This window comes from Myotis brandtii, unplaced genomic scaffold, assembly GCF_000412655.1.
Source record: "Myotis brandtii unplaced genomic scaffold, ASM41265v1 scaffold38, whole genome shotgun sequence".
Classification (NCBI taxonomy): Eukaryota; Metazoa; Chordata; class Mammalia; order Chiroptera; family Vespertilionidae; genus Myotis; species Myotis brandtii.
The window spans coordinates 3406773-3425576 of record NW_005364596.1 but is presented as its reverse complement, the minus strand read 5'-3'; the positions used below and the strand labels follow the sequence as shown (position 1 = coordinate 3425576).

General features: G+C 40.0%; 1 protein-coding gene across 5 annotated transcripts in view; it reads right to left on the bottom strand.

Moving 5' to 3' along the window:
* Positions 1–18804, bottom strand: part of PAPSS1 (3'-phosphoadenosine 5'-phosphosulfate synthase 1) — a 120024-nt gene that overhangs the window by 90296 nt on the left and 10924 nt on the right. For all 5 annotated transcript variants that reach the window (XM_005872422.2, XM_014544738.1, XM_014544740.1 and 2 more), the window contains exons 3-5: positions 12843–13078; positions 9218–9356; positions 4960–5078 (exon numbers count right to left, since the gene is read on the bottom strand). In XM_005872422.2, the coding sequence (XP_005872484.1) occupies positions 4960–5078; positions 9218–9356; positions 12843–13078 (494 nt within the window). The remainder of the gene's footprint in view (positions 1–4959; positions 5079–9217; positions 9357–12842; positions 13079–18804) is intronic.

Below are 18804 nucleotides of genomic sequence, written 5' to 3'. Positions count from 1 at the left end.
TATATTGATTTTTTACAGAGAGGAAGGGAGAGGGATAGAGAGTTAGAAACATCAATGAGAGAGAAACATCGATCAGCTGCCTCCTGCACACCCCCTACCGGGGATGTGCCTTCAACCAAGGTACATGCCCTTGACCAGAATCGAACCTGGGACCCTTCAGTCCGCTGGCTGACGCCCTATCCATTGAGCCAAATCAGTTAGGGGCCACAATTATATTCTTACACACAACAACAGGTAGTAATGCAGAACCTCTTATCTCCACATCCCCATTCAAAGCACACACTGTAAGGCTATGATGATTTGTTCTTCTTCCTTGCTTTAAAACACCACTTCACTCTACACATTCAACCTCTTCACCTCCCAGTCTGTATCTGAACTCCACTATGTGAGTTCACATAACCCACCTTTGGAAAACCTAACAAATGCTTTTGTGATGACAATGAAGCTGAGCTGCATTTGCCAGCCTGATCGCCATGGAGAAGTCTGTACGGAAAGTCACCTTGCAATAGAGGTGCAGCAGGTAAATGTATTCCTTGGTCACCAACTAACCATAAACTATGAGCTGAATGTCAGGGGTTCACAGGTTTCATTTAAGATTCAACTAGTTGAGAAAAGTCAATGGAGGATGCATTCCAGAACAGAAGTTAGTCGTGTGTGTGTGTGTGTAGTCTTTCTTCAATAGTAATTTTTTTCTTTATTTTTTCCCCATCAGCATTTACTCCCACTATACTCTCTTCCACCTCATCTCTCCCTCCCAGCAATTATCATTCAATAGTATTTTTAAATTCCACATCGTGTTATAAAAAAATGTAATGAATTTATATATTGTCATTCTCATCTGTAACTATAAATAATGGTGGTTAAAAACTAAAAATTAAGGTCCATGAGAATGGAATTTTTACTGATTTTAATTCACTGCCACAAACCCCAGTATTTACAGTAATGCCCAGTGTGTACAGCACTAAATATCTGTTAAATTAACAGTACGAGCCATGTACAATACAGAAATGCATGCTTTCAATGGAAAGTGAGGTTGTTTACGTAGGAAAGTACATAATTGAAATCTCCTCCCCCCTCCCCAAGGAGGGTGGTACCAAAAGAAAACAATTGCAAAGGAAGTGTCTGAATTTCTTTAATATAAAAATAAATATTTTTTTCAAAAGAAAATGTCTCTGTCATAAACGAATATAACCAGAATCCTTTTCTGGTTGTAGATTTAATTACATTGCACATAAGGCAGAATGAGAACATTCTTGAAAGCAAAAGCCAATGGTATATGAAAATGAGTCTTAGGAATCCATATACCTGGAGTCCTAGGTATAGAATGCCACATGCTGATGAGCAAGTTACTTAATATCTGTGAAAAAGTTCATAGGCTTACTGTGTGAACAAATAAACAACATATACAAAGTACCCAGCACAAAGACCACTTGAGAAACTGCCGTAGTAATCCAAGTTAGAGGTGATTTGTTGTTCTTACAGTAAATCCTCACTTAACGCATGGTGGACCAGTAGTTTTATTGCTAGTTTAGAGTAAAAATAAAAAGATATTAGACTACACTTTAGAAAGATAATTCTGCAAACAATACAGGATGGAATAAAAGGCATACAAAACTGGACATTGGGTGACCAGTTAAAGAGAATACAAGTAGTAGGAGCCTAATACTATATAGTAGCAGTTTACTCTCAGTTTTTAATCATAAGGAAAAAAAATCTTGCAGTCTTATGCATTATAGATACCACGAGTCTGTATTTTCATTTTATAGAATCCGTCTGCTTAACATCCTCCTTAGGCTCTGCAACTTTAAGCAAAAGACTGTATAAGGAAACCAATTTTACCATAGGCTAATTGGTATAAATAAGAGTTAAGTTCTTATAGCATCACATCAGCATTATACAAAGCAATGTTGAACAAAATGTCTTTATTCAGGACCTGCTAACAAGCTAAACTAGGAGAAAGGCCATTTTCCCTCAGAGTCTAACAATCAAAACAAATATTTTAAAAGACACAAAGCCTTGCCTTGGCCGGGTAGCTCACATGGTTAGAGCACTGTTCACATATGCCAAGGTTGTGGGTTTGATCCCATCAGGGCACATACAAGAATCAACCAATGAATGCATAAATAAGTGAAACAACAAATCGATGTCTATTTTTCTCTCTCTCTCTCTCTCTCTCTCTCTCTCTCTCCCTCCCTCCCTCCCTTTCTATCTAAAAATCAATTTTAAAAGAAAGTTTTAAGACACAAAGCCTTGCATATATGTCCATTATAATAAGTGCTATGATGTGCACTGACCACCAGGGGGCAGACGCTCAACGCAGGAGCTGCCCCTGGTGGTTAGTGCACTCCCAAAGTGGGAGTGCCATTGGCTGACTGGGATGAGAGGCGGCATAATATAGACTAAGATCTGTATAAAAGTAAAGGCAATTAGTATAATCATTAATTCGGAGCAAGGCATTAATTAAGACTACAGAATACAGACTAAGGAAAACAATGGCGAGGGAGGGAGGGAGGGAGGGAGGGGAAAAAGGGAGGAATTGTTGGATGGAGGAGGGAAGGAGGGAGGGAATACCATGGTGAAATAAGGACAACAATAAAATACGCAGCTTGGTACCAGACTGAACACGAATCACCTTAATTCTATAAACTGGAAAAAAAATCAATATATGGTTTAGAGTGAAAACAAAAAGATATTAGACTACACTTTAGAAAGATAATTCTGCAAACAATACAGGATGGAATAAAAGGCATACAAAACTGGACATTGGGTGACCAGTTAAAGAGAATACAAGTAATAGGAACCTAAAACTATATAGTGGCAGTTTACTCTCAGTTTTTAATCATAAGGAAAAAAATCTTGCAGTCTTATGCATTATAGATACCATGAGTCTGTATTTTCATTTTATAGCAGCATGGTCAAAAAACAATTTAACTCTACATACAATATGAGACTCTGAATCCTGGAATAGGAAAGCACTTTAGTGGAAAACTTGTAAAATCCGTATTTGTAGTTTATAGTATCATACCCAAGGTTAATTTCTTAATCTTCAGAAATGTTCTATGATCACATAATATGGTAACAAGAGGAAGCTGGGTGAAGGAAATACAGGAATTAGCTGTGCTATTTTTAGACTTTCAAAGAACTGCAAAATTTTCGCAAAATAACATTATTTTAAGAATAACAAAAAAATGTTGCCCCCCCCCCCAAAAAAAAAGGTTCTATTGTAAATAGGGCCCAAATTAGAGGCTAGGAATTGCAGGAAAGAAAGAAGGAGGGAAAGACCTGTGGTACCATCACACAGTAAGAATAATCCTATATAATAAAAGCCCAGCGACCGAACAGCAGAATGACCAGAACGACTGGTTCACCAGTCGCTATGATGTGCACGGGGGCAGACGCTCAACGCAGGAGCTGCCCCTGGTGGTTAGTGCACTCCCAAAGTGGGAGTGCCACTTGGCTGAACGCGATGAGAGGCGCTCCCACAGCGGGCCAATCCCTGCAGGCCACACTCCCCACCAGTGCATGAATCCTGTGCACCGGGCCTCTAGTCACTTATAAGTGTCGGAACTATCTGCAATTATCTGTAGTCTATAAAATGGCTTCAGGGACTCATGATCCCCCTTATTATTATATATTAGTATCTATGAGTATGTTTCTGAAGTTTTACTAATAAAAATATTTCAGAATCATTAATTAAATATAAAAAAGATCTAACAAAATAAAATTATGTGCAACTTTCTAACACTGATATGATAAATCCAAGTAAAAAAGATAGGTTCGATGTACAAAAAAAAATGCAAACAAAAATACAATCACAATAAAAAGAAAAATACTGAAAACAGTTTCAACGAACATGACATGGAATTAATATCTATGGTTTTCATACAAATTTATTATTAAAAACTATAAACAGCCCCAACAGCAAAAGGTAGGATAATACACAATGTGCCGAAAATGGAACAGAGGTTCTGCAACAGAACATCACGTAACAAGAGGAAAGGCCAGCTGACCCATGAAACCCTAACCTTCCCTGAGGCCATCACAGAGCAGAGGTCCTATTGCAGTGGCGTGAACTGCTCCCAAAGAGTGACAAGTCCCACCAAGAGAAGACCAGACACATGACCTGCTCCCTTTAGTAGAGCATGGGAGCAAGAGGAAACTGCAATAAAGGCAGAAAGGAAGAAACAGCTAAAATGCCTTTGAAACTCTGAAAGGCTGAGCAAGGACCAGTGTGACTGGCAGCCCAGACACCGGGGGTTCGGCACTCACTCACAGCCAGGCCTACAACAGGTGCTCAGAAGGGAGATCGGGAGCAGGTCTGGAGACTTGAGAGTGAGCTCTCCTCAGTGGTGCACAGGCATCAAACTCTCCCACCTCCCTGCACCCTGGCTCACAAAACACACGCCTTCGGCTGCCAGGGAAGGGCAGGAAGGCCTCCCAGGGTCCACTGTGTGTGGGGGAGGGGTAGCAGCAAATATGGTCCGCTGGAAGGAGGGAGGGAGGTGGAGGACCAGGATCTGCTAATGCATGTGACAACACAGAAACCTCCCCCTCCAAGGCCTCCCAGGTTCAAAGTGCAGGCTGGCTACCGTGGTACTACCTTATGTATCTTAACTGAAAAAAATATAATAATGCCAAGTTGTAAAGCTGAATAAATCAAGGCTGAGTGTTCTCTGTTAGGTACTTCTGTGGTACAATTACTGATAAAATAAAAGATTACTGGCTCTCAAGCCTCCTGTAGGTTACACTGATGGACTATTTCATATGTTGTGCATACATAGTGTATCCCCTCCCCCCAATACCTAACACAGCAACTTACACATACAGAAAACCGTTGGCACTATAAAGAATTTAAAACCACAGACATTCCTCCATATTACCACCACCTTTTTTTAGAGGCCATGGGTATGCAATAAACAGAAACAGGCTCTGGTGATTCCCGCGCTGACCTCCTCTTACCCGCTCCTGCAGGAGCTCCACAACTTGCTGGACACAGTCATTCACATCGCAGGAGTCTGTCTTCAGCACCAACTCAGGGGCCTCTGGCTTTTCATATTCGGAATCAATCCCAGTGAAACCTATAAAAGGTACCAGATAATGAAGGAAGGCAGAAATTAAAAATAAATTACGTTTATTTCATCAGTGCAAGTCTCTCTCTGCTATGTTGAAGTTAATATTTTTGCTGCCCCTCGAAGGTACAGGGTTAGAGTAATGAAACTTCTTTCTTGGGAGAAGATTTCTAATTAAATGTTTGTTTCTTCTTTAGCCACATACAGTCTATTGTCATCATCACAGTAGTTGTGTCCAGTGAAGTTGCTGTAAACACTAAATTAGTGAGTAACTGAAGCATTATTCATAGGGGAAATTTGGGGTTAGACTCCTATGAGCTTCTGGCAACAAAACTTTTGTTAACTGATTAATATATAACTTTGTTTTATGTGTGTTTCTGTCTAAAGCACCTTACTTAATATATATTGTTCATTCATTAACACTGAACTCATGACCAAGAGCATTCTAACTCATGCTTCAGGAATGAAGCGTATCTAACACACATTTCTCCGTAAGGCACATGGCAGCCTTCCTGAACTTACTAGACCGCAATTCAGCATTAGGCCTGGGGCCACTTTAAACAGCAAAATCATCAACAAAAAGCACCCCAACAATGCAAAAACTGAGGTATTAAATAAGCCACAAAAAGGACGCTTCTTTACAATATGGTAGGGGAAACAAAGGCCAAATGTCACCTTGTTCAACTTCAATTAGGAATGTGTGCTCCGGATGACTAAAATTTCTGCCACTCTGCACATGTCCACAAATGACTGCTAAAGTGTCGTAAGTACACATGTGGGGGTTTCACATAAATTTTAGTGAGTAAGCCAACCTGCAAATAGGACTCTTCAATTAATGAGGACCAACTATACTTCCGTTTTCTTTTCCAATGTCTAAACTGCCTGTGAAGACACAGGAATTAACACCAAGTGATAGGAGCACCTCATTTCTCCAAAGAAATACAGAATACAGCACCTAAACCCTGGGCATAAAACTAAAATTGGCACAGTTTTTTCCTCTCAAGGCAGAAAAGGACACCTGATCCGTCTGTCCACAGCAATTATCTAAGGCCACATTGAAGCCCTGCAGGCTCCGCCTTGCCACCAGCTTAAGTGTTCAGGCAAGACAAATTAACCACTCTTAGCTTAAACAAAACACAGATCAGGAAGGTAACCCTGTTCTATCACAAAATGTATCCCACAGTCAAATTTAGTTATTAACCACTATTTAAGATGTTCCCATGTGACTGCCAAGAAAATAAAGAACGCATGATGTTTTCCTGGAATGGGCTACCTGAGCTGAAGGTACGCTCTTCCTGTCTTACACTTCTGCACCACCTATGCGCAAGTCATTCAAGGCCTGTCTGCCTTGGAATGCTTAGGCATCCTTGGATTAGAAGGATAAACATGAACTTAACATCATTACTATTAAGGGTACAGTTCTCAAAAGTGTTCTAAAATATACACTACAAGTCTATAGTGTCCTCTTATTTCACTTTTTTCCTATTTAATATTTCTAAGTATCTCATGAAGTCCTAAACCCAGGAATATATTTCTGCTTTACCAACATTTCCAGCAGTATTTAGTGGCGAGTCGCAATAAAACAGCTGGGGGGGGGGGGGTATAATTCTGGTTAAAACACTACTACTTGTTCTTAAGCTCTGATTCTCGAATGTAACTCCACACTGGAATCACTGGGTCCTATTCCCACGAGATTCTGATTTCATGAGCCTAGGGCAGTGATGGCGAACCTATGACACACGTGTCAGAGGTGACACGCGAACTCATTTTTTTGGTTGATTTTTCTTTGTTAAATGGCATTTAAATATATAAAATAAATATCAAAAATATAAGTCTTTGTTTTACTATGGTTGCAAATATCAAAAAATTTCTATATGTGACAGGGCACCAGAGTTAAGTTAGGGTTTTTCAAAATGCTGACACGCCGAGATCAAAAGGTTCGCCATCACTGGCCTAGGGACAGCATTGGCCCTGGAGTTTTAAAAATTCCTACAGGTGATGCTAATTGTCAAGCAGCAAAGCTTGACAATCAGTATGTTAGAAAAAAACTTGGCTTAACATTTTACAAGTTGAGGAATTCTCTTCCAAGCTAATTTATCCCATAAATGAGGATAATACACTAACGCTGTAAGAAAAACATTTATATTTCACTAGATAATAACTACATGAGCAGTAATCATGAAAATAACCTAGGCATTAGAATGTCTGACAGAGCAATACATTTACAGTTTAATAAAAGCCTAATGACCTATAAAATCCTGAGTTCTGCTAAATGTATGCAATCTCATCTGTCCTTGAATGTCTATCATTAAGGCCCCAAAACAACACTGACAGGGAACTTTTTAAGCGTCATCTAACAAGAAATTTTTAAAAACAACTGAACAATCGGGAACTCTGGCACCATAGCAAACCTAAAATAAATGTGTGTACACATGTACACACCCATACATATTTTAACCTGAGGAACATCTTGTCAATGTGTACACAAAAGAATTGAGAAACAGGAAATTAAACAAGTAACACAGAAAACGAAGCTAATACAAACACACTCCCAGATGTAGAATGCAAACTGTAAGTGACTCAAGGTACTTTGGATGAAGTCTTATTCATCATTGCATCCCAAACCCCAAATATATTCCTTGCCAAAAGCAAGTAAGGGTTGATAAACGGGTATTGTCATCTGATTTCCACTCCGCCTTCTCATCCATCTGAAAAGCATTTACTATGTGTTTGCCAGGCATTATGCTTTGGGCCACTGTGCTAAACTCTAACATTATGAAAATGCACAAGGTGTTGTCCCTGCTCACAAGTCGCTTACTCCAGCCCAGCAGACAAATCTACCTCCCTCAATGATACATCTTTGCAAAACAAAACCAACTACAATTAAAATAAGTAAAAAAATGTAGACTTCAGGATCCTGGACACATCATTTTGCTTCCCTTCCCCAAAACTCTATTACAACAAACTGAAGTGAAAACTGCCCATCAACAGGGAGAGGGTGATATAGAAGCAAAGGGGTGAAACTGGTTTCCCTCCTGTTGTCTTACATTACCCTGTGCTTTCTGAGTCAAGCAAGTGCCAGCTTAACAAGTGAAACTGAGTCTCCAGGAGGCACGACTGGACACCAACCTGGCCCAAGGACCCAAATTTCCCACAGCAGGTGGATTTTGACCCAACCGCTCAAGCCTTCCCATGTCCAAAATACAGAAGAGCCCAGAATAACAAGGATTTTCCTTCCTGTTCCACCTTTTCCTTTTCGGGGCCAGAAGCTGAAGGCCAACATCTATTATTCACAGAGCTCCCGGAACTCCTGCGCAAGTTCCAGGCGATCTCACTCTGTTAGGAAGGTAAACAAAAGCTACCTGCATGAATCATTGATTCCTAAATAAGGCTGACTGAGTAATCTACCTTTGATTTTTTTTTAACACTGCATGTGCTCTGTTTCTGTTAATAATAGAACAGGACTAATGTCAAGGATGTCTAGAAGATAAATAACATAATTGGTATCAAAGGCCACAGCAGACGAGTTCTAAATGTCTCCTATGTCCAAATGCTCATCACAGTTGAAACTCTTGGAGCAGACCATAAAACCTAAAAAGCAAGGTGTATATATTTTGATGGAAACAGTGATATGTTAATTCAATCCAATTCAACAATTGTACACAGAATAAATAAGCGATCATTCCAAGCACTAGGCTATAAACAAGACATTGTTCTTGCTCTCAAGATGCTTAAAATTCAGGCATTTTTCCCACTGGCTCTGAAATGTCCTTCATTATCAGTGGAACAAAGAGCTGTAATAGCAGCAGCTAGCCTCTGATATCCCATCTAATGCCAGGCAGCTAATTATATCAAGGAGTTTCCACCAGCCCCCAAAGTCCCAACACTCTAAAATTCTGTCTTCTGGTTAGGATTCCAACCCGATCAGTGACAGTCACTGTGAATACATGCCAGGTACCTCTGCTAGGCCTGAGAGCTAAAACCATGTAATAAGACCCACTTTCTCTTCTCAAGAAGCTCCAAGTCATTCGAATATCCCCAATCTCGTAGAAAAGATATGGGATGAGAAAAGGTATTTTATCTTACCATATCTGGTAAGATAAAATACCTAAGCGAAGAGAAACGGGGGAGGGGGGGGCATGACTTACCTTTAATTTCTCCAGCCCGAGCTTTTTTATAGAGCCCTTTGACATCCCTCTGTTCACAAACATGCAGAGGAGCATCGACAAATACTTCAAAGAAAGGTAAACTTGCACCCTCATGAATCTGCCTCGCATTGTTGCGATCCTTAGAAAAAAGATGGGTACAGAATAAAAAGTGCTTAACCAAATCAAAGGTACTATGTGAATATCATGGATGAGTAAAAAAAATACATTAGATAAAATTTAATTTATATTTTTTTAAATTTAAACAAAACAAAAAAAATAATCAGGTTAACACACCCATCCTTCATAACAATTTTTAAAAGCATACAATTCTTAAAACCAGAGATATTGGGGGAATTCCAGGAGGGAAAAGTAACAGATGCCCCATAAAAACTTTCATTTGATTTTATGAGGAACCTGAGCCAGAGCCCAGCTTGAATACAGGTATCATCAGGCCTCTCCCTAATGTTCAACCTCAGCCTACACGAGGGCTATTCAGAAGTTGCTCCCTCACAGCATATGTGCAAGGTGGCGTCCTCCAGGAGCCTTCCGTGTATGCCCAGAATGAGGGACCTTGCTCTCTCTGGCTTCCCAGATGTACCCACCATGCACCTCTGTCATAGATCTTATTCCGATATATTAAAATCATTTCACTAGCTTTATAGCCATAGTGTCTGGCAGAGTGTTTACTAAGTTGTGATCTTACTGGTCCAGCTGTCCTTTCAAAGAAGGTGCTCCGAGTTTCCATCAGCAGCCCTCCTCTCATTCTATACACTCTTCTGTATACTCAACTTTATCTAGGTTTCAACCAATGAAGGGAATGATTCCTAAATCTGCATCTCAGTTCTACTTTCCTGAGCTCCAGAACCAATGTTCTCCTGATCATCTCCATTAGCAATTCCAATCTAACCCACCTGAAGTGAATACTCAACCCCTCCCTTCCTACCCTGTATTTTCTAACTTAATACCATCTTTACTCAGAAAGCACCATCCTTCACTCCCTAGCTCCCCTCCCCCTCAAAAAAGAAGCAATAATTAACCAGGCACCAAGTCCTGCTGCTGCTACCCTTTGTAATGCTTTAAGCAATAAAAAAATTAAAAAAATAAAAAAATAAAAAAAAAACAAAAAAAAAAACAAAAAAGCTCCCCTCCCCCTCAAAAAAGAAGCAATAATTAACCAGGCACCAAGTCCTGCTGCTGCTACTGGCTCACCAGCCCTTCAATATGCCCATTCCTATGGCGCTGCTGCTGGAATTCACTCCAAAAGCCTCCTTTTACAGTTGAGGATACAAAAGCCTCCTAACCAGTCTTCTACCACCAGGCCATTCTCATCCAGGCTTCAAAGGTGTCCTCACCAAGGTGCAAACTCAGTGACAACATTCCTCAGTATTCTTGAACTGTTAACTACCCGAAGGGTCTGCAAATTGCTCTAGTTTCATCTCCCCTCATTCACCCTGCACAGCAGTTTTACCAAACTACCTAGAGTCCTCCAAAGACCAAACGCCCTCACATTTCCGTGCCTTTGTAACCCCTCTGTCTGAAACAGCCTTCACCCTCCAGTCTAACTGGTATGCTCTGATTCATCCTTTGTGACTCACTTGCAGCACCTCCTCTGTGAATCTTCCACAGCACCTTTCAGATACATTTACCCCTTCACTTGCCTCAAGATGTTATGACTGTTCACATCTGCATGTTCCTCCCAGACTACCTAGCATACCAACTCCTTTAACAGGAACAATCTGGTTTATTTTAGAACGAAGACACTCAAGTTCAGTGGTGACATGGAAAAATGCACATATCCTATATTACATTATTCTATCCCAATGGTATCACAGATTTTCATATGCCCTAAGCACAGTCAAACCTCATTCTTAATGCTCTGAGAAATGAGAGCAACAAAAATTTTGCTCCATGCTATGGAAACCAGGGAGCCAGAAAGCAGATCAGCATAAACTCTCAGATACCCAGCTCTGAAAATCAGGTACTGACTTTCTCCTTTTCCAGCAGTTGCAAAGATCCCCAGAAGGTGCAAGACTATCACTGTTATTTTTTAACTATAAAACTTGTTTACATCCAAGGATTCAGGAACTCTAAACACCTCTCAGTCTGCTTATACACTTCATTATCAACATAACTTAAACTGATGTATTGACACAGATTCCAACATTTCAGGAAGAAATGTAGCTACTCCTCACAGAGCATATTAGGACTCCTGCCATGGTTCCATTAAGTGAACCTACAGGGTTAACACTCAACCTGATACTTATCTATAAATCTTACAGTTCAAATGTTGTTTTGTTTGGTTTTGAAGGTCTAAGTCACCATCCGAATTTATGACAGTACTAGAATTGTGCTATTATGTATGCCATATACTGAATAGTTAGTACACACCAGGCCACTGTGCTGAGAGCTTTGAATGCAATCTTCAGAGCAACCCTATGAGGCAAGCATTATCAGAGCTTAGGAAGGTTAAGTAAACTGGCCAGGGTCATAACCGTAATAGAGAGAGCTGACATTTCAGCCCACTGTGTCTGTTTCCAAAGCCCCTGCCCTTAATCACTAAACTAACTTGCCTGTTCTTTGATATCTGGGCTTCCTACGGGGCTATACTATCATTTAACAAACATTAAATATCTACTGTGTTCCAGGAGCAGGGCGTGGCATCAAGATTACAAAGATAAATAAGATGTAGTCCCAGCCCTCAGAGACAGCAAAGAACAGCAGGCAAGAGCATGGGTTTCAGGGACACAGTGTGGATGCAAATCCCTGCTCTACCACGTGTAGTGTGTGGCCTTGGTAATTTACACCTCTGTTTCCTCACCTCTACCTTCCTTACTGGGTGAGGAGTACTAAATGAGTTAATTCACACAAAGGCACTTAAACACGTTACCAGTACAAAATAACAGTTCAATGAACGTTAGCTGCTATTATCACTAATATTTTTGCTACTACCACTACCGCCTGCTGCTGCTGACATAATCACCACCAAGGAACTGGTATTTATAACTAACAATGTGTTAAAGTACAATAACAAGGACACCACAGAGAGGCACCCAACAAAGTCTGAGGTTCTGAGAAAAGGAAGGTATTCAGGAGGAGGAGATATCTGAGTCTCAAAGCATGAACAGGACTGGGTGATGCTGAGAAGAGGGGGATAGCAGGAAGGAGAAGCGTGCCTTTCAGATGGGAGAAACAAAAAATCTTGCAGTGAAAAAAAAAAAGATTTTTTTCAGAGAAACACAAAAAAGTGAACCAATGTTGCTATGGTCTCTGAAGTAAGAGGAATATGATGAGAGATGGGACTTGAGAATTTTGAGCAAAGAAGCTAACACGATAGGACACATGTTAAGAAACAAGATTTCTCCTGGTGTCTGATACCCGCCGAGTATTTTCCATAGGCATATTGAATTAAAAGGTCAGTGTGGCTTAAAGTCAATGACTTTGGTTACACTTTGAGGGCAGAGGGTTTATAGCAGGTTTTATAAAAAATGAGTTTACTCAGAAAAGTCGCAGCACAAAAATGCTGTAGGTTAGTCCTTTTTAATTTGGATTTAGCCTCAAAGCAAATGTTAATGCTGAAACTATTTGCCATGTTCCCAATACATGTAATTAGCCCAAAGTCACATACCTGAGTATAAGGCGATATGAAACTTGTGATGCATACTAAGCCAGCATCTGCAAACAGCTTAGCGACTTCTGCAATGCGTCGCACATTCTCTTCTCTGTCTTCAGGACTAAAGCCAAGATTTTTATTGAGGCCTTGACGAATGTTGTCACCATCCAAAGTATAGCATGGAATACCATGGCAAACTAAGTACTCCTCCAAAGCCATGCTCACGGTGGTCTTCCCTGCTCCAGATAAGCCTAAAATTACACAGTACATACAGATGCCATACATCAAATCAGAAGGATGAGTTAGTAATAAAGAATTTTATTCCAGGCTTAATTACATTCATTATTCACAGCAGTCTCTCAGTAACAATCTTACAACTATTTCTCTATAAGATTTACCTCTAAGCTAGAAAAATATCTGTAGTTTAAATATAATAAGCATGTATGTTTTTAATAACTCCTATCTATGCCCAAAGGTATCCTAGAAATCACTGATGAACTTCAAAGAACTTAACCAATTTTAATATTAGACAAGGTTGGGTAGATATTCCCTTTGACTTCTTGTTACCACTATTCTAAAGCTGCCCAAATTACCTCTGTATGCCCAAATTACTTCTGACAAGAGAAGAAAAAGACAAAAGTAAGTGAAATATTATTGTTACCTCTATATCCCAGGATCATCACCTCTGATAGATAAGAAGTATCTGGGAATCCAATTTATAACATAATTAACCTTGAAAGAATATCCTCATTTCAACCCACTTGCCTCTACCAATGATATTGCTTCACTAACCAACAAGAAGGAACGGATGTAAGAGCACATTTATGCACGCATACTTGCCACCTTGGTGAATGTGTAATTGTAGAATTCATAACTAAGGTAACTATGAGGCAAGAGACAGAATATTGAAGAGTAATGTACTGATACTCTGGAAAGAAGTCATGGTAGTATGGAAGACTAACTGAAAAAAAGATATGTTGAGAGGATTAATACAATGCTAATTGCTTTATACATTAAAAACTTATATGAAGGGCCACATCAAAATTACAACTAAAATACAGAATAACCATCATGCAGAACTACCGCAAAGCTGGCTGAATGGAAGTCCCACAACTAGAGAAGTAAAGAAGAAAGCACACTGAGACTGGTAGGAGGTGTGGAGGGGCGGAATGGGCCGGTCCAACACCCACATAGGCAGCTTTTTTAATCAGGAGGGAAATTGTCTCTGCAGGGGGTCGCCCAGAGGAGCAAGGGGTCCCAGCCCCATACCAGACCCCCAGCCCAGGGTCCCAGAGCTGGGAAAAGTCCCTATGGGCAGTAAGAATTACGAGCTGTAAAAACTAGTGTGGATTGGGACTCAGTGACACAGAAGAAGAAAAAAAAAGATAAAAAATATGAACAAAATGGCAGCAAATACATACCTATCAACAATTGAATCTAAAAATCAAAATAAACGAATAAGAAATCTAATGAACAAAATAAACTGGTGAATAAAATAAAATCAGAGGCATGGAAATGGAACAGACTGACGATTCTCAGGGAAGGGGCATGGGGGAGGTAGGAAGAGGGTAAACAAAGATCTTATATGCACGTATGCATTACCTATGGACACAGATAATAGGGTGGTGAAGACCTGGGGTGGGGGAATTAGAAGGACATCTGTAATAATCTCAACAATAAAGATTAAAAATAATAATTAATTAATTAAAAGAAAAACTCATATGAGTATAGCAGATTATATTTTCCAAAGATGGCTACAACAGCTATTTCCCATCCTGAAAGGTTGTCTGCAATGTGACATTGTCACTATCACATCACTGCCCTTGAATCTAGGCTGGCCATAGGACTCACTTGTGGCCAAAAGAATGTAGTGAAACAATGAGATATCATCTCACACCTGTCAGGATGTTTATTTAAACTAAATGAACTTTAAACTAAACAAACAAAACAGACTCATAGGTACCGAGAACTAACTGATAGTTGCCAGAGGATTGGGTGGTGGAGGTGTGGGAAAAAAGGTGAAAGGGATTAGGAGGTACAAACTTATAATTATGACACAAATAAGTCAAGGAGATACAAAGTACAACACAGAAAATACAATAAATAATATTATAATAACTTTATACAGTCATCATAGTTCCTAGACTTCTCGTGGTGATCACTTCATAAGGTATATAAATGTCAAATCTATGTTGTATTCCTGAAATTAATATAATATTGTATGTCAACTAAAATTAAGAAGAGCTTTACATCCCAGAATTTACAAAAAGAATGTACTGAAAATGACAATGTGTGACTTCTAAGGCTGGACTAGAAAAGGCTATGCAGCTTCTCTTTGGACACTTAATTTGAGAAAAGCCAGCTATTCAGTACCCTGAGATCACAAGCAGGTGTTCCGGGCGATTGCCTCTGCCAGCTAAAATCCCAGCTGACAAGCATGGTCAGCTGAATCATCACACACAACCGGTTGAGCCCTAAGAAGACTGCAGCCCACACCAGCCTGACCTCAACCAAGCAAGACCTACCTGCTCTGCTGAGCCCTTCTGAATTCCTTACCCACAAAATGGTGAGCAAATGAAAATTGTGTTTTACACCACTGGGTTTTGAATATATTGTTAGACAGCAATAATCCTGAAACAAGTGATGAACGGGTTATTCAAAGTTTTTGTTGTTTTTTACTACCAGTTGAGCAACAAGTTTCAAAAACAAAAAAACTGAAACCTGAAAATCTAAACTTGTTATACCATAAAGACAACCTAAATTACAATAAAAGTCTATCCACACATGTACTTATATATTTTTATGTATATATTTAATTTGAAACAAAATAAGAATTGACACTGCTGAATACTGAATTACTGACACAGAAGGTTTCATTGAGATGATTACAGTGAACATGGAAAAAAATGATGTGAAGATATTAAAGCAGTTACAGAAGAACAATAAAACGAGATAGACAACCCAACTCTAAGGTATGGTATACCTGAAGAAGAGAAACCAACTGTACTGGGTTGAATAGTGTCCTCCCAAAATTCATGTCTACATGGAACCTCAGAATGTGACCCTAATTGGAAATAGGGTATTTGTGGATGTAATTAGCTAAATTAAAATGAAGCTGTACAGGATTAGGGTGGACCCTAAATCTAATATTTGGTGCCCTTATATGACAGGTACATGAAGACATAGAGGAAAGAAGGTGTTGCGAAGACAGGAAATCAATCTCTCTCTCTCTCTCTCTCTCTCTCTCTCTGTGTCTCTATCTCTAGGTTTCTATCTACTACTACATCTCTATGTTTGTCTCTGTTTATCTCTCTACCTTTATCTCTGCATCTATCCCTACCTCTATGTTTATCTCTGTGTATATGTCTGTATCTATAGTTTTCTTTGCTTTCTTTCTTCTAAGCTCCAAGGGCCGGCCCTTCTTTTGCCTCTGTAACTTGTTTCCCAAGCCCACTCAGCCCAGCTGGCTCACCTCTTCCATGGCTCACTTCTACCTCTGTAACTTTCTAAATAAATTTTTGCTTGTAAAAGTAAATACTAGTAAATAAAATAATACATCTACTAGCCAAGGAACTCCAAGGGTCGCCAGCAACCTCCATAAGCAAGGAGAGAAGCATGGAACAGAGCATACAGAAGGAACCAACCCTGTCAACACCTTGACCTCAGACTCTTTACCTCCAGAACTACAAGTGGATAAATTTCTGTTGTTAGAAGCCACCCACTTTGTAGTGATTTGCTTCAGCAGTCCTGGGATACTATTAACCCAAACCAATGTAAAAATACAAAGGAAGAAAATTTATCTGAAATAAATCTGAGGAAAAGCAAACCATGCTCCAGGAGAATGGCAAACAAACCACCTAATACCTTGACAGATCCCAGTTAAACTACCGAATTGCAAGAAAAGAAAGAAATCTGGGCCTCCATTTCCAACATTAAAAAAAAGAAAATCAATGAAGGCTTTTGAAGATTTAACAGCATAACCACCAAGCCTGATCTAATGAACATATTCACACATCAGAAAACTGTATGTTCTTTTCAAATATACATTTATGAAAACTTAATACATATAGAACCATAAAGCAAGTACCAAAAAATCTGACAGTCCAGCTAATGTGGCTCAGTGGGAGAGTATCGACTCAAGAATCAGAAGATTAAGGTTCGATTCCCGGTCAGGGTACATGCCCAGGTTGTGGCTCCAACCCCCTAAGGGCTCATGCAGGAGGCAGCCAATCAATGATGTTTCTCTCTCACCGATGTTTCTATCTCTCTCTCCCTCTCCCTTCTTCTCTAAAATCAATAAAAATATATTTTTTAAAAAAGGAGTACCCAATATCCAATATTCTAAAGATCAATTTTCTGCCAAATTGAGCTTTACATATAAGGTAATCCCAAACTAAATCCCAACAGGGTTTAGGGGAAATTGGGTAAACTGATTAAAAATTTTACATAATAATGCAAAGACAAAAAACAAAAAGTCTTCTTATTCCTAATGAATAAGGTAAGCCCTGGCCAGGTAGCTCAGTTGATCAGAGCATCATCCTGATACCCCAAGATTGCAGGTTCAATCCCAGTCAGGGTACATACAAGAAGCAACCAATGAATGCATAAATAAGTGGAACAACAAATTGATCTTTCTCTTTCTCTTTCTCTCTCTCTCTCCCTCTCACTCCCCTCCCTCTCTCCCTCTTGTTCTCACTCTTTTTCCCCCCTCCTCCCTCTCTCTAAAAAATCAATGAATAAATTTTTTAAAAAGAATAAGATAAAAGGACTTATCCCACTAGATTTCAAGATTTATAAAAATATAATAATTAAGACAATGTGGTAATAATAGGAGAATCAACAAGTATACCAATGGAACAGATCAGAGAGCCCAGAAACAAGTCCACACGTAAGTGGAAACTGATGATGGCTGGCACTGCAGATCAGATACCCTCATCAATATATGCATATGCTCTTGGGACAACTGATAATCCATATGGAAAAAAATGGATCCCTCCCTCACACTACACACAAAAATCAACTGCAGATGGATAAAGGGCCTAAGTGAGAAAGGGAAAACTTCTAAAAGAAAATACAGGAAACATAATTCTTCAAGCATCCAGATGAAAAAGGAAAGCTCCTAAAAATAAGGGGGGGGAGAGGAGGGGATCATATTTGTCTCACACAACTTTTAATAACAGAAGACAATGGAGTAAGGCTTTAAGAATTCTGGACAAAGAGAGTATGAACCAAATATATATTTTGCGCCTCAGCTGGTTTGGCTTAGTGGATAGACCAAAGGGTCCCGGGTTTGATTCTGGTCAAGAGCCTGTCTGTACCTTGGTTGCAGGCTCCTCCCCAGCCTGGGCTCTGGTCAGGGCATGTGCAGGAGGCAAACCAATTGATGTGTTTCTCTCACATCGATGTTTCTCTCTGTCTTTCCCTCTCTCTTCCACTCTCTCTAAAAGATCAATGGAAAAATATCCGCGGGTGAGAATTAATAAAAAAAAAACAAACACAAATATATATTTTGTAAGACAAGCTGTTATAATAGACAGACATCCTCAAAAATTAAAATTCAGGGAATCCAGAATCTAGCAGAAAAGCATCTTACCAAAATTATCCTAATATATAATATAAAAAGCCAGGGGCCGTCATGACCAAAACAACTGGACTGATGACCGAACAGCAGGCTGCATGGGCGACAAGGCCGGCAGGGGGGTTAGTGAGGGACAACCAAACAACTGAACAGCAAGCTGTGTGGGGCAACCAGGCCAGCAAGGGGGGCAGTTGGGGGCGACCAGGCTGGCAAAGGGGGCAGTTGGGGGCGACCAGGCCAGCAGGCAGGGCAGTAAGGGGCCACCAGGCCAGCGGGGAGGTGCAGTTTGGGGCAACCAGGCTGGCAGGGGGTGCAGTTGGGGGTGACCAGGCCGGCAGATAGAGACGGGTAGGGGTGAACACGATGGCAGGCAGGTGAGCAGTTAGGAGCCAGTGGTCC